We start from the raw sequence: 15930 nt of genomic DNA, 5'->3' as shown, positions 1-15930 counted from the left end.
TGTTTGAATACTCCCTGTAGACCGGGCTCTGTTTGAATACTCCCTGTAGACCGGGCTCTGTTTGAATACTCTCTGTAGACCGGGCTCCGTTTGAATACTCTCTGTAGACCGGGCGCTGTTTGAATACTCCCTGTAGACCGGGCTCCGTTTGAATACTCTCTGTAGACCGGGCTCTGTTTGAATACTCTCTGTAGACCGGGCTCCGTTTGAATACTCCCTGTAGACCGGGCTCTGTTTGAATACTCTCTGTAGACCGGGCTCCGTTTGAATACTCTCTGTAGACCGGGCTCCGTTTGAATACTCTCTGTAGACCGGGCTCTGTTTGAATACTCTCTGTAGACCGGGCTCCGTTTGAATACTCTCTGTAGACCGGGCTCTGTTTGAATACTCCCTGTAGACCGGGCTCTGTTTGAATTCTCTCTGTAGACCGGGCTCCGTTTGAATACTCTCTGTAGACCGGGCGCTGTTTGAATACTCCCTGTAGACCGGGCTCTGTTTGAATACTCTCTGTAGACCGGGCTCTGTTTGAATACACTCTGTAGACCGGGCTCTGTTTGAATACTCCCTGTAGACCGGGCTCTGTTTGAATACTCCCTGTAGACCGGGCTCCGTTTGAATACTCGCTGTAGACCGGGCTCCGTTTGAATACTCGCTGTAGACCGGGCTCTGTTTGAATACTCGCTGTAGACCGGGCTCTGTTTGAATACTCCCTGTAGACCGGGCGCTGTTTGAATACTCCCTGTAGACCGGGCGCTGTTTGAATACTCCCTGTAGACCGGGCTCTGTTTGAATACTCCCTGTAGACCGGGCGCTGTTTGAACACTCCCTGTAGACCGGGCTCTGTTTGAACACTCGCTGTAGACCGGGCTCCGTTTGAACACTCCCTGTAGACCGGGTTCTGTTTGAATACTCCCTGTAGACCGGGCTCTGTTTGATTACTCCCTGTAGACCGGGCTCTGTTTGAATACTCGCTGTAGACCGGGCTCTGTTTGAATACTCCCTGTAGACCGGGCGCTGTTTGAATACTCTCTGTAGACCGGGCTCTGTTTGAATACTCCCTGTAGACCGGGCTCTGTTTGAATACTCCCTGTAGACCGGGCGCTGTTTGAATACTCGCTGTAGACCGGGCTCTGTTTGAATACTCCCTGTCGACCGGGCTCTGTTTGAACACTCCCTGTAGACCGGGTTCTGTTTGAATAGACCCTGTAGACCGGGCTCTGTTTGAATACTCGCTGTAGACCGGGCTCTGTTTGAATACTCGCTGTAGACCGGGCTCTGTTTGAATACTCCCTGTAGACCGGGCGCTGTTTGAATACTCCCTGTAGACCGGGCGCTGTTTGAATACTCCCTGTAGACCGGGCGCTGTTTGAATACTCCCTGTAGACCGGGCGCTGTTTGAATACTCCCTGTAGACCGGGCGCTGTTTGAATACTCCCTGTAGACCGGGCGCTGTTTGAACACTCCCTGTAGACCGGGCTCTGTTTGAATACTCGCTGTAGACCGGGCTCTGTTTGAACACTCCCTGTAGACCGGGCGCTGTTTGAATACTCCCTGTAGACCGGGTTCTGTTTGAATAGACCCTGTAGACCGGGCTCTGTTTGAATACTCCCTGTAGACCGGGCTCTGTTTGAATACTCCCTGTAGACCGGGCTCTGTTTGAATACTCGCTGTAGACCGGGCTCTGTTTGAACACTCCCTGTAGACCGGGTTCTGTTTGAATAGACCCTGTAGACCGGGCTCTGTTTGAATACTCCCTGTAGACCGGGCTCTGTTTGAATACTCTCTGTAGACCGGGCTCTGTTTGAATACTCTCTGTAGACCGGGCTCTGTTTGAACACTCGCTGTAGACCGGGCTCTGTTTGAACACTCCCTGTAGACCGGGCTCTGTTTGAATACTCCCTGTAGACCGGGCTCTGTTTGAATACTCGCTGTAGACCGGGCTCTGTTTGAATACTCCCTATAGACCGGGCTCTGTTTGAATACTCGCTGTAGACCGGGCTCTGTTTGAATACTCCCTGTAGACCGGGCTCTGTTTGAATACTCTCTGTAGACCGGGCTCTGTTTGAATACTCCCTGTAGACCGGGCGCTGTTTGAATACTCTCTGTAGACCGGGCTCTGTTTGAATACTCCCTGTAGACCGGGCGCTGTTTGAATACTCCCTGTAGACCGGGCTCCGTTTGAATACTCCCTGTAGACCGGGCTCCGTTTGAATACTCCCTGTAGACCGGGCTCCGTTTGAATACTCCCTGTAGACCGGGCTCTGTTTGAATACTCCCTGTAGACCGGGCTCTGTTTGAATACTCCCTGTAGACCGGGCTCTGTTTGAATACTCCCTGTAGACCGGGCTCTGTTTGAATACTCTCTGTAGACCAGGCTCTGTTTGAATACTCCCTGTAGACCGGGCTCTGTTTGAATACTCCCTGTAGACCGGGCTCTGTTTGAATACTCTCTGTAGACCGGGCGCTGTTTGAATACTCTCTGTAGACCGGGCTCTGTTTGTATACTCTCTGTAGACCGGGCTCTGTTTGAATACTCTCTGTAGACCGGGCTCTGTTTGTATACTCTCTGTAGACCGGGCTCTGTTTGTATACTCTCTGTAGACCGGGCTCTGTTTGAATACTCTCTGTAGACCGGGCTCTGTTTGAATACTCTCTGTAGACCGGGCTCTGTTTGAATACTCCCTGTAGACCGGGCTCTGTTTGAATACACTCTGTAGACCGGGCTCTGTTTGAATACTCCCTGTAGACCGGGCGCTGTTTGAATACTCCCTGTAGACCGGGCGCTGTTTGAATACTCTCTGTAGACCGGGCTCTGTTTGAATACTCCCTGTAGACCGGGCGCTGTTTGAATACTCTCTGTAGACCGGGCTCTGTTTGAATACTCCCTGTAGACCGGGCTCCGTTTGAATACTCCCTGTAGACCGGGCTCCGTTTGAATACTCCCTGTAGACCGGGCGCTGTTTGAATACTCCCTGTAGACCGGGCGCTGTTTGAATACTCTCTGTAGACCGGGCTCTGTTTGAATACTCCCTGTAGACCGGGCGCTGTTTGAATACTCCCTGTAGACCGGGCTCTGTTTGAATACTCCCTGTAGACCGGGCTCTGTTTGAATACTCCCTGTAGACCGGGCTCTGTTTGAATACTCCCTGTAGACCGGGCTCTGTTTGAATACTCCCTGTAGACCGGGCTCTGTTTGAATACTCTCTGTAGACCGGGCTCTGTTTGAATACTCCCTGTAGACCGGGCTCTGTTTGAATACTCTCTGTAGACCGGGCTCTGTTTGAATACTCTCTGTAGACCGGGCTCTGTTTGTATACTCTCTGTAGACCGGGCTCTGTTTGAATACTCTCTGTAGACCGGGCTCTGTTTGTATACTCTCTGTAGACCGGGCTCTGTTTGAATACTCTCTGTAGACCGGGCTCTGTTTGAATACTCTCTGTAGACCGGGCTCTGTTTGAATACTCCCTGTAGACCGGGCTCTGTTTGAATACACTCTGTAGACCGGGCTCTGTTTGAATACTCCCTGTAGACCGGGCTCTGTTTGAATACACTCTGTAGACCGGGCGCTGTTTGAATACTCCGTGTAGACCGGGCTCTGTTTGAATACTCTCTGTAGACCGGGCGCTGTTTGAATACTCCCTGTAGACCGGGCTCTGTTTGAATACTCCCTGTAGACCGGACTCTGTTTGAATACTCCCTGTAGACCGGGCTCTGTTTGAATACTCCCTGTAGACCGGGCTCTGTTTGAATACTCTCTGTAGACCGGGCGCTGTTTGAATACTCTCTGTAGACCGGGCTCTGTTTGAATACTCCCTGTAGACCGGGCGCTGTTTGAATACTCCCTGTAGACCGGGCTCTGTTTGAATACTCCCTGTAGACCGGGCGCTGTTTGAATACTCCCTGTAGACCGGGCGCTGTTTGAATACTCCCTGTAGACCGGGCGCTGTTTGAATACTCCCTGTAGACCGGGCTCTGTTTGAATACTCCCTGTAGACCGGGCTCTGTTTGAATACTCCCTGTAGACCGGGCCCTGTTTGAATACTCTCTGTAGACCGGGCCCTGTTTGAATACTCCCTGTAGACCGGGCGCGGTTTGAATACTCCCTGTAGACCGGGCGCGGTTTGAATACTCTCTGTAGACCGGGCGCTGTTTGAATACTCCCTGTAGACCGGGCTCTGTTTGAATACTCCCTGTCGACCGGGCGCTGTTTGAACACACTCTGTAGACCGGGCTCTGTTTGAATACTCCCTGTAGACCGGGCTCTGTTTGAATACTCTCTGTAGACCGGGCTCTGTTTGAATACTCCCTGTAGACCGGGCTCTGTTTGAATACTCTCTGTAGACCGGGCTCTGTTTGAATACTCCCTGTAGACCGGGCTCTGTTTGAATACTCCCTGTAGACCGGGCTCTGTTTGAATACTCCCTGTCGACCGGGCGCTGTTTGAACACACTCTGTAGACCGGGCTCTGTTTGAATACTCCCTGTAGACCGGGCTCTGTTTGAATACTCTCTGTAGACCGGGCTCTGTTTGAATACTCCCTGTAGACCGGGCTCTGTTTGAATACTCTCTGTAGACCGGGCTCTGTTTGAATACTCCCTGTAGACCGGGCTCTGTTTGAATACTCCCTGTAGACCGAGCTCCGTTTGAATACTCTCTGTAGACCGGGCTCTGTTTGAATACTCTCTGTAGACCGGGCTCTGTTTGAATACTCTCTGTAGACCGGGCTCTGTTTGAATACTCCCTGTAGACCGGGCTCCGTTTGAATACTCTCTGTAGACCGGGCTCCGTTTGAATACTCCCTGTAGACCGGGCTCTGTTTGAATACTCTCTGTAGACCGGGCTCCGTTTGAATACTCTCTGTAGACCGGGCTCCGTTTGAATACTCTCTGTAGACCGGGCTCTGTTTGAATACTCTCTGTAGACCGGGCTCTGTTTGAATACTCTCTGTAGACCGGGCTCTGTTTGAATACTCCCTGTAGACCGGGCTCTGTTTGAATACTCCCTGTAGACCGAGCTCCGTTTGAATACTCTCTGTAGACCGGGCTCCGTTTGAATACTCTCTGTAGACCGGGCTCTGTTTGAATACTCCCTGTAGACCGGGCTCTGTTTGAATACTCTCTGTAGACCGGGCTCCGTTTGAATACTCCCTGTAGACCGGGCTCCGTTTGAATACTCTCTGTAGACCGGGCTCCGTTTGAATACTCTCTGTAGACCGGGCTCTGTTTGAATACTCTCTGTAGACCGGGCTCTGTTTGAATACTCTCTGTAGACCGGGCTCTGTTTGAATACTCGCTGTAGACCGGGCTCTGTTTGAATACTCGCTGTAGACCGGGCTCTGTTTGAATACTCCCTGTAGACCGGGCGCTGTTTGAATACTCCCTGTAGACCGGGCGCTGTTTGAATACTCCCTGTAGACCGGGCGCTGTTTGAATACTCTCTGTAGACCGGGCTCCGTTTGAATACTCTCTGTAGACCGGGCTCTGTTTGAATACTCTCTGTAGACCGGGCCCTGTTTGAATACGCTCTGTAGACCGGGCTCCGTTTGAATACTCTCTGTAGACCGGGCTCTGTTTGAATACTCTCTGTAGACCGGGCTCTGTTTGAATACTCCCTGTAGACCGGGCGCTGTTTGAATACTCCCTGTAGACCGGAATCTGTTTGAATACTCTCTGTAGACCGGGCTCTGTTTGAATACTCTCTGTAGACCGGGCTCTGTTTGAATACTCCCTGTAGACCGGGCGCTGTTTGAATACTCTCTGTAGACCGGGGTCTGTTTGAATAGACCCTGTAGACCGGGCTCTGTTTGAATACTCTCTGTAGACCGGGCTCTGTTTGAATACTCTCTGTAGACCGGGCTCTGTTTGAATACTCTCTGTAGACCGGGCTCTGTTTGAATACTCTCTGTAGACCGGGCTCTGTTTGAATACTCTCTGGAGACATGGCTCTGTTTGAATACTCTCTGTAGACCAGGCTCTGTTTGAATACTCTCTGTAGACCGGGCTCTGTTTGAATACTCCCTGTAGACCGGGCGCTGTTTGAATACTCCCTGTAGACCGGGCTCTGTTTGAATACTCCCTGTAGACCGGGCTCTGTTTGAATACTCCCTGTAGACCGGGCTCTGTTTGAATACTCCCTGTAGACCGGGCGCTGTTTGAATACTCCCTGTAGACCGGGCTCTGTTTGAATACTCCCTGTAGACCGGGCGCTGTTTGAATACTCCCTGTAGACCGGGCGCTGTTTGAATACTCCCTGTAGACCGGGCTCTGTTTGAATACTCTCTGTAGACCGGGCTCTGTTTGAATACTCTCTGTAGACCGGGCTCTGTTTGAATACTCCCTGTAGACCGGGCTCTGTTTGAATACTCCCTGTAGACCGGGCGCTGTTTGAATACTCCCTGTAGACCGGGCTCTGTTTGAATACTCTCTGTAGACCGGGCTCTGTTTGAATACTCCCTGTAGACCGGGCGCTGTTTGAATACTCCCTGTAGACCGGGCTCTGTTTGAATACTCTCTGTAGACCAGGCTCTGTTTGAATACTCTCTGTAGACCGGGCTCTGTTTGAATACTCCCTGTAGACCAGGCGCTGTTTGAATTCTCTCTGTAGACCGTGCGCTGTTTAAATACCTTCTATATCGAGCTGTATAAGATCATTATCAATAGGAAATAGGTGCCCTCCTCAGTTTTTGGGTCACTATGTGTGGGCACATTATTCATGGTCGAGACAGGGGGTTTAGCGGAATGTAATGGAGCACACCATGTAAATCTGCAATCCTTCTGTTAACAGCTTCACACCTTCACTCAACATGGGTAATGGTACGCAACCGCAGCAGGTCCAATCGAGGGGTTCCGGGTGGGTTATATACAGAATAACAGATACCCGGGAGGGAGTTACAGACTGGAATCTAATCGAGGGGTTCGGGGTGTGTTATATACAGAATAACAGATACCCGGGAGGGAGTTACAGACTGGGATCTAATCGAGTGGTTCGGGGTGGGTTATATACAGAATAACAGACACCTGGGAGGGAGTTACAGGCTGGAATCTAATCGAGGGGTTCGGGGTGGGTTATACACAGAATAACATATACCCGGGAAGGAGTGACAGACTGGAATCTAATCGGGGGTTTCGGGGTGGGTTATATACAGAATAACAGATACCCGGGAGGTAGTTACAGACTGGAATCTAATCGAGGGGTTCGGGGTGGGTTATATACAGAATAATAGATACCCGGGAGGGAGTTCCAGACTGGAATCTAATCGAGGGGTTCGGGGTGGGTTATATACAGAATAACAGATACCCGGGAGGGAGTTCCAGACTGGAATCTAATCGAGGGGTTCGGGGTGGGTTATATACAGAATAATAGATACCCGGGAGGGAATTACAGACTGGAATCTACTCGAGGGGTTCGGGGTGGGTTATATACAGAATAACAGATACCCGGGAGGGAGTTACAGATTGGCATCTCATGTAGGTTTGGGGGGCGGTAATAGATACCCAGGTGTACAGCATTTAAGGTTAGTGTGGGAAATGTTGTCGATGGGTTGTGGCTGACTTGATGGGATGAAGGGTCTCTTTCTTTCCTGCAGATACCCAGCTCGGCCAGAAGGTGGCAGCAGCCCTGAAGGTGTTGGAGGAAGCTCTGGGCCAGTACAGTCTGTCGGAGATCTGTGTGGGCTTTAACGGCGGCAAGGACTGTACTGCCCTGCTACACCTCTTCCACGCAGCCGTGAGCAGGTCAGGGACAGCACGGGGTTAGATACAGAGTAAAGCTCCCTCTACACTGTCCCTCCATCCCAGGGAGAGGGACAGCACGGGGTTAGATACAGAGTAAAGCTACCTCTACACTGTCCCCCCCATCCCAGGGACAGGGACAGCACGGGGTTAGATACAGAGTAAAGCTCCCTCTACACTGTCCCTCCATCCCAGGGAGAGGGACAGCACAGGGTTAGATACAGAGTAAAGCTCCCTCTACACTGTCCCTCCCATCCCAGGGACAGGGACAGCACGGGGTTAGATACAGAGTAAAGCTCCCTCTACACTGTCCCCCCCATCCCAGGGACAGGGACAGCACAGGGTTAGATACAGAGTAAAGCTCCCTCTACACTGTCCCCCCCATCCCAGGGTCAGGGACAGCACAGGGTTAGATATAGAGTAAAGCTCCCTCTACACTGTCCCCCCCATCACATGGACAGGGACAGCACGGGGTTAGATACAGAGTAAAGCTCCCTCTACACTGTCCCCCCCATCCCAGGGTCAGGGACAGCACAGGGTTAGATATAGAGTAAAGCTCCCTCTACACTGTCCCCCCCATCACATGGACAGGGACAGCACGGGGTTAGATACAGAGTAAAGCTCCCTCTACACTGTCCGCCCCATCCCAGGGTCAGGGACAGCACAGGGTTAGATATAGAGTAAAGCTCCCTCTACACTGTCCCCCCATCCCAGGGACAGGGACAGCAAGGGGTTAGATACAGAGTAAAGCTCCCTCTACACTGTCCGCCCCATCCCAGGGACAGGGACAGCATGGGGTTAGATACAGAGTAAAGTCCCACTACACTGTCCCCCCATCCCAGGGACAGGGACAGCACGGGGTTAGATACAGAATAAAGCTCCCTCTACACTGTCCGCCCCATCCCAGGGACAGGGACAGCATGGGGTTAGATACAGAGTAAAGTCCCACTACACTGTCCCCCCATCCCAGGGACAGGGACAGCACGGGGTTAGATACAGAGTAAAGCTCCCTCTACACTGTCGCCCCATCCCAGGGTCAGGGACAGCACGGGGTTAGATACAGAGTTAAGCTTTCTCTACACTGTCCCCTTGAAAGGATGGGACCGGTTTGCTGTCCCCACCTTGGGACCCTGTTGCCATGCCCCGGTCCTGTCTGTTTTATTGCCATGCATTAGTGCACTTGCCCCGATGGGGCTCCCCTCAGTGAGCTCACCTTCCCCTCAGTGTTTACACACACCATCCTCACAGAGCACAACGGGCCTGAATGACAGAGAAACAGCCGATTCTGGTTCACCCGCAATGCCTCTGGCAGTCGAATAGCTGCCTTCCAGCCCCTAGCCTGCTGTGGGGTGTGTCAGCAATAGGGGCAGCAGTCAGTGACAGTCCATCCACGTAACCTCTGCAATGCCAACATTCTCTGGGAGATCATTTCAGTTTTCCATGTTCGTTTTCCCACAGGAAGTATCCGGACCAGGAGAACCAGCTGCAGGCACTGTACATCCGAATTGTTTCAGCATTCCCAGAAATGGAGCAGTTTATTGAGGACACATCTAAAAGGTCAGTGTTTGCTGAGCAGCCCCAGTCTCCCCCGAACCCCTCGATTAGATTCCAGTCTGTCACTCCCTCCCGGGTATCTGTTATTCAGTATATAACCCACCCCGAACCCCTCGATTAGATCCCAGTCTGTAACTCCCTCCTGGATATCGGTTGTTCTGTATATAACCCACCCCGAACCCCTCGATTAGATCCCAGTCTGTAACTCCCTCCTGGATATCGGTTGTTCTGTATATAACCCACCCCGAACCCCTCGATTAGATCCCAGTCTGTAACTCCCTCCTGGATATCGGTTGTTCTGTATATAACCCACCCCGAACCCCTCGATTAGATCCCAGTCTGTAACTCCCTCCTGGATATCGGTTGTTCTGTGTATAACCCACCCCGAACCCCTCGATTAGATCCCAGTCTGTAACTCCCTCCTGGATATCGGTTGTTCTGTGTATAACCCACCCCGAACCCCTCGATTAGATCCCAGTCTGTAACTCCCTCCTGGATATCGGTTGTTCTGTGTATAACCCACCCCGAACCCCTCGATTAGATCCCAGTCTGTAACTCCCTCCTGGATATCGGTTGTTCTGTATATAACCCACCCCGAACCCCTCGATTAGATCCCAGTCTGTAACTCCCTCCTGGATATCGGTTGTTCTGTATATAACCCACCCCGAACCCCTCGATTAGATCCCAGTCTGTAACTCCCTCCTGGATATCGGTTGTTCTGTATATAACCCACCCCGAACCCCTCGATTAGATCCCAGTCTGTAACTCCCTCCTGGATATCGGTTGTTCTGTGTATAACCCACCCCGAACCCCTCGATTAGATCCCAGTCTGTAACTCCCTCCTGGATATCGGTTGTTCTGTATATAACCCACCCCGAACCCCTCGATTAGATTCCAGTCTGTAACTCCCTCCTGGATATCGGTTGTTCTGTGTATAACCCACCCCGAACCCCTCGATTAGATCCCAGTCTGTAACTCCCTCCTGGATATCGGTTGTTCTGTATATAACCCACCCCGAACCCCTCGATTAGATTCCAGTCTGTAACTCCCTCCTGGATATCGGTTGTTCTGTATATAACCCACCCCGAACCCCTCGATTAGATTCCAGTCTGTAACTCCCTCCCGGGTATCTGTTATTCTGTATATAACCCACCCCGAACCCCTCGATTAGATTCCAGTCTGTAACTCCCTCCTGGATATCGGTTGTTCTGTATATAACCCACCCCGAACCCCTCGATTAGATTCCAGTCTGTAACTCCCTCCCGGGTATCTGTTATTCTGTATATAACCCACCCCGAACCCCTGGATTAGATTCCAGTCTGTAACTCCCTCCTGGATATCGGTTGTTCTGTATATAACCCACCCCGAACCCCTCGATTAGATTCCAGTCTGTAACTCCCTCCTGGATATCGGTTGTTCTGTATATAACCCACCCCGAACCCCTCGATTAGATTCCAGTCTGTAACTCCCTCCTGGATATCGGTTGTTCTGTATATAACCCACCCCGAACCCCTCGATTAGATCCCAGTCTGTAACTCCCTCCCGGGGTATCGGTTGTTCTGTATATATAGAAACCTCCCCCACCAGGTGCCCTCGATTGGCCGTGCTGTGTGTACCATGTCCCTGTGTTGAGTGGAACCGTGAAGCTGCTGTGGGAAGGCTGATAGTCGCTGGTGTCTCTCACTAGGTACCAGCTGCAGATTTACACCGTGTGTGGGGACATCAAGGAAGCCCTGACTGACCTGAAGACACAACAGCCTCACATCAAGGCTGTGCTGATGGGGACAAGGCGTACAGACCCTTACTCCCGGACCCTCAGCCCCATGTGTATGACCGACCCTGGGTGGCCGCAGTACATGAGGGTCAATCCCTTGCTGGTGGGTATTAGACGCTGCTGGATCCCCCCCCCCCACATACTGGGCATGGCCACCATGTGAGAGCACTGGGTTAGCCCAGGTTTGGTGCCAAGTCAGACATGTATTTCCGGGGTGTCATGGAGACCTGTGCAGCTGCTGCATGCCCTCTCGCTGTTACTGTGTCGCAAAGGCAGCAGCCACGGCGTTTCCTATTTGTGGATAGCAAGATCCCCCAGCAGCTGGTCTCAGTGACGTGTGGTGATCACTCTACCCTGCAGGGATGGGCGAGAAAGCCCCTTCGCTCGCTCTCTCTGTCTCTCTCTATCCCTGTTTCTTTCTCTCTCTCTCTCTCTCTCTCTCTCTCTCTCTCTCGCGCTCTCGCTATCTCTGGCTTTTCTCTGGTTTTTCTCTTTCTCTCCCTCTGTAAATCCCTCTCAATCTATCTATCCATCTCTCTATCTGTCTGTCTCACTCTTTATCTGTCTGTCTGTCTCTCTCTCTCTATTCTCTCTCTGGCTCTCCTATCTTTCCATCTCCCTCTCTCTCTATCTATCTATTTCTCTGTCTATCTCTCCGTGTCTGTCTGTCTCTCTCTCGCTCGCTCTCTCTCTCTCTGTGTCTGTCTCTCTCTCTCTCTGTGTCTCTCTCTCTCTCTGTGTCTCTCTCTCTCTGTCTGTGTGTCTCTCTCTCTCTCTCTGTTTCTCTCTCTCTCTCTCTCTCTCTCACACACACACACACACACACACACACACACACACACACACACACACAATCTCTCTCTCTCCATGTCTCTCTCTCTCTCTCCCGTTCTCCCTCCCTCTCTCCCAAACGTGAGACCCCCGTCGCCCCTCGATATGAGACAGCTCCCCCCTAAAGACTGAGGTGACGCTGGCTGAATCAGAGTGGAGTCAGGAACCCAGGGGTGGGGGATGTGGGGGAAGGTTACTGTGGGATTCAGAAAGGGTTCATCACCGCGTTTCCCCGCACCCAAACCCACCTCCCCTGCCCAAAACCGGGGTTTGGAGGAGGGTGCCTCAGTTGAGGTACAGTGGTCAATTGGCGACCAGCTGGCAAATCCCAATGGAAATGGTGATGCCCAGCTGACAGAGACTGTGCTGTGTCTGTTGCAGGACTGGAGTTACCATGAAATCTGGGAATTTATCCGCAGTCTCTACCTCCCGTACTGTATCCTGTATGACAAGGGGTAAGTCACCTCTTACATGCTCACCTCCATCCCTCTCTGCACATTCTTGTGGCTGTGACCCTGTATTTTGCACTCTCTTCTCTCACCCTGATGCACATTGTATGGCAGAGTCTGTCTGCAGAGCGTGGAAAATGTCACTTTTCCCTGCAACTGGGTGCATGTGACAGCAATCAATCAAATTAAATCAAAAACTAAATACTTCCCGGACTCAACTCATATCCTTGTGGAATGGAGGTCAAACTATCCCTCCTCGTTTCTACACCCCGCTCCCTCAGCGCTGACCCTCCCACAGCGCCCGCTCCCTCAGCACTGACCCTCCCACAGCGCCCACTCCCTCAGCACTGACCCTCCCACAGCGCCCGCTCCCTCAGCACTGACCCTCCCACAGCGCCCGCTCCCTCAGCACTGACCCTCCCACAGCGCCCGCTCCCTCAGCACTGACCCTCCCACAGCGCCCACTCCCTCAGCACTGACCCTCCCACAGCGCCCACTCCCTCAGCACTGACCCTCCCACAGCGCCCGCTCCCTCAGCAGTGACCCTCCGACAGCGCCCGCTCCCTCAGCAGTGACCCTCCGACAGCGCCCGCTCCCTCAGCAGTGACCCTCCGACAGCGCCCGCTCCCTCAGCAGTGACCCTCCGACAGCGCCCGCTCCCTCAGCAGTGACCCTCCGACAGCGCCCGCTCCCTCAGCAGTGACCCTCCGACAGCGCCCGCTCCCTCAGCAGTGACCCTCCGACAGCGCCCGCTCCCTCAGCAGTGACCCTCCGACACTGCCCGCTCCCTCAGCAGTGATCCTCCGACAGTGCCCGCTCCCTCAGCAGTGATCCTCCGACAGTGCCCGCTCCCTCAGCAGTGATCCTCCGACAGTGCCCGCCCCCTCAGCCTTGACCTTCCGACAGCACCCACCCCCTCAGCCCCGACCTTCCGACACTGCCCACTCCCTCAGCGCTAACCCTCCGACAGCACCCGCTCCCTCAGCGCTGACCCTCCGACAGCGCCCGCTCCCTCAGCGCTGACCCTCCGACAGCGCCCGCTCCCTCAGCGCTGACCCTCCGACAGCGCCCGCTCCCTCAGCGCTGACCCTCCGACAGCGCCCGCTCCCTCAGCGCTGACCCTCCGACAGCGCCCGCTCCCTCAGCGCTGACCCTCCGACAGCGCCCGCTCCCTCAGCGCTGACCCTCCGACAGCGCCCGCTCCCTCAGCGCTGACCCTCCGACAGCGCCCGCTCCCTCAGCGCTGACCCTCCGACAGCGCCCGCTCCCTCAGCGCTGACCCTCCGACAGCGCCCGCTCCCTCAGCGCTGACCCTCCGACAGCGCCCGCTCCCTCAGCGCTGACCCTCCGACAGCGCCCGCTCCCTCAGCGCTGACCCTCCGACAGCGCCCGCTCCCTCAGCGCTGACCCTCCGACAGCGCCCGCTCCCTCAGCGCTGACCCTCCGACAGCGCCCGCTCCCTCAGCGCTGACCCTCCGACAGCGCCCGCTCCCTCAGCGCTGACCCTCCCACAGCGCCCGCTCCCTCAGGGCTGACCCTCCCACAGCGCCCGCTCCCTCAACGCTGACCCTCCGACAGCGCCCACTGCATGTTCCTTCGATCTGTGTTTCCTTCTCCCTCCTGTGTCTGCTGTCTTGTCTGCTGCTGATGGGTTTCCCTGGAGCCAGCTGTCATCCAGGAGCTCTCACATGCTGTATCTGTGACGCATCACCCACAGTGATATCCTTCATCTCCCTAACTCGTTAATTACTTTAACCAATTACACACCATCCACATTTTTATACCGTTTATTAACCTCAGCAGTTCTATTCTGTGTTGAGACTTGTGAACAGAATAGAAATTTGTCCCTTTCCAGGTATTTGTTGAAGAACTGGCCTCCTTCCTGTAGCAGAGTCAGAATTAACTGTTAGAGGTTGGGAAAGTTCTGAAAAACATTAGTAACAGAAAGCCCTCTTACCGTTTGACCCTAATGGCCTTAATCACATCTCTGGGGGTCCTCTGTTGTAAGTCACACTTGAGTGCTAGGTTGCACTAAGTTGGCTCGTTTCATACGCTCGTGACAAAAAAGGCCGTTTAATGAGACTCAACCATTCCTCCACTGGACACTTTGTGAAAAGTCCTGAGGCTAACTGCAGAATTTAAATTAGATTAGATTAGATTAGATTGCTTACAGTGTGGAAACAGGCCCTTCAGCCCAACAAGTCCACACCGCCCCACTGAAGCGCAACCCACCCATACCCCTACCTTTACCCCTTACCTAACACTACGGGCAATTTAGCATGGCCAATTCACCTGACCTGCACATCTTTGGACTGTGGGAGGAAACCGGAGCACCCGGAGGAAACCCACGCAGACACGGGGAGAATGTGCAAACTCCATCCAGTCAGTTGCCTGAGGCGGGAATCGAACCCGGGTCTCTGGCGCTGTGAGGCAGCAGTGCTAACCACTGTGCCACCGTGCCGCCCGTTGTAGAAATTGTAGAATTCATTTTAAAGTCCGGCCTTTTTAACGACAGCCTGCAAACTACCAAGCCAATTAGTTTCAAAACATTTCGGGTGTGTCTCGCCTCCTTTAGTCCCCTTCAACAGTGTGGCACTCCTACGGTGACTCTGTTTTGCGACTGCCCAGCACACGCAAGTTACCGGGACATGATCTCGGACCATGTGAGTCCAGCTACCGCAGCGCGGTTACAGCACAAGAACACACTCTTTGGGCCAACCAGTCCGTGCCGAACGTCATCCCAGAGTCTCTGACTGTTACCGAGGTCACTGCTCCTGACACGGGCCTGGGCTGGAGAAAGGCAGTGTGATGCTTGCCTTAGTCGAATAGCGCGTCAGCTCCATATCTCTGTGGGTGGACTTTGGGGAAGTGATGGGGAGGTGTGCCTCAAACTCTCTGTCTAACGTGACATCTCTTCTTTTATCTGCACCCGTGCCCCTCCTCGCCCCCCCCCCCACCACCCGTCCTGCCCTCTCCCCTCCATACCCCTACCCTACCCTGTCCTCTTCCTGCCCCTTCTCCTCACCTCACCCCCCCCCCCCCCCCCCCCCCCCCTCCTCACCCTTTCCCCCTCTCCCCCACAGTTACACCTCCCTGGGGAGTATGGAGAACACAGCGAAGAATCCCAGCCTGCGGTACGTGAACCCCCTTGGCCTGGACAGATACCGGCCCGCGTACCAGCTGGAGAAGGAGGAGAACGAGCGATCCTCCCGGAAGTAGCTGGGGGGCTGATTCCCGCCCCCGCCCCCCCCTCTCACCAATCCATCCCTCTCTTCTCCCCCCCCGCCCTTCCATCTCCACCCTCTCTCCCACCCCCCTCCCTCCTCCCCTTCTCTCTCCCCCCCCCTTCTCTCTCCCCCCCCTTCTCTCTCTCTCCCCCCTTCTCTCTCTCTCCCCCCTTCTCTCTCTCTCCCCCCTTCTCTCTCTCTCTCCCCCCTTCTCTCTCTCTCCCCCCTTCTCTCTCTCTCCCCCCTTCTCTCTCTCTCCCCCCTTCTCTCTCTCTCCCCCCTTCTCTCTCTCTCCCCCCTTCTCTCTCTCTCCCCCCTTCTCTCTCTCTCCCCCCTTCTCTCTCTCTCCCCCCTTCTCTCTCTCT

The 15930-nt window shown here is 53.8% G+C and overlaps 1 protein-coding gene across 3 annotated transcripts in view; it reads left to right on the top strand.

Moving 5' to 3' along the window:
• Positions 1-15682, top strand: part of flad1 (flavin adenine dinucleotide synthetase 1) — a 92837-nt gene extending 77155 nt beyond the window's left edge. For 2 of the 3 annotated variants that reach the window (XM_087985187.1, XM_087985188.1), the window contains exons 4-8: positions 7586-7733; positions 9189-9287; positions 10972-11161; positions 12271-12344; positions 15422-15682. In XM_087985187.1, coding sequence (XP_087841313.1) covers positions 7586-7733; positions 9189-9287; positions 10972-11161; positions 12271-12344; positions 15422-15557 — 647 coding nt within the window. In that variant the 3' untranslated portion in view covers positions 15558-15682. The remainder of the gene's footprint in view (positions 1-7585; positions 7734-9188; positions 9288-10971; positions 11162-12270; positions 12345-15421) is intronic. The other variant, XM_087985189.1, reaches the window with a different exon arrangement.
• The last annotated feature ends 248 nt before the right edge of the window (positions 15683-15930 follow it).

The sequence above is a fragment of the Chiloscyllium plagiosum genome, unplaced genomic scaffold (genome assembly GCF_037043375.1).
Source record: "Chiloscyllium plagiosum isolate Xiang-an unplaced genomic scaffold, Cpla_swu_hap1 HiC_scaffold_50, whole genome shotgun sequence".
NCBI classification, from domain to species: Eukaryota; Metazoa; Chordata; class Chondrichthyes; order Orectolobiformes; family Hemiscylliidae; genus Chiloscyllium; species Chiloscyllium plagiosum.
Note: the sequence above shows the minus strand (reverse complement) of the source record. Positions and strands in the feature narration are given on the sequence as shown.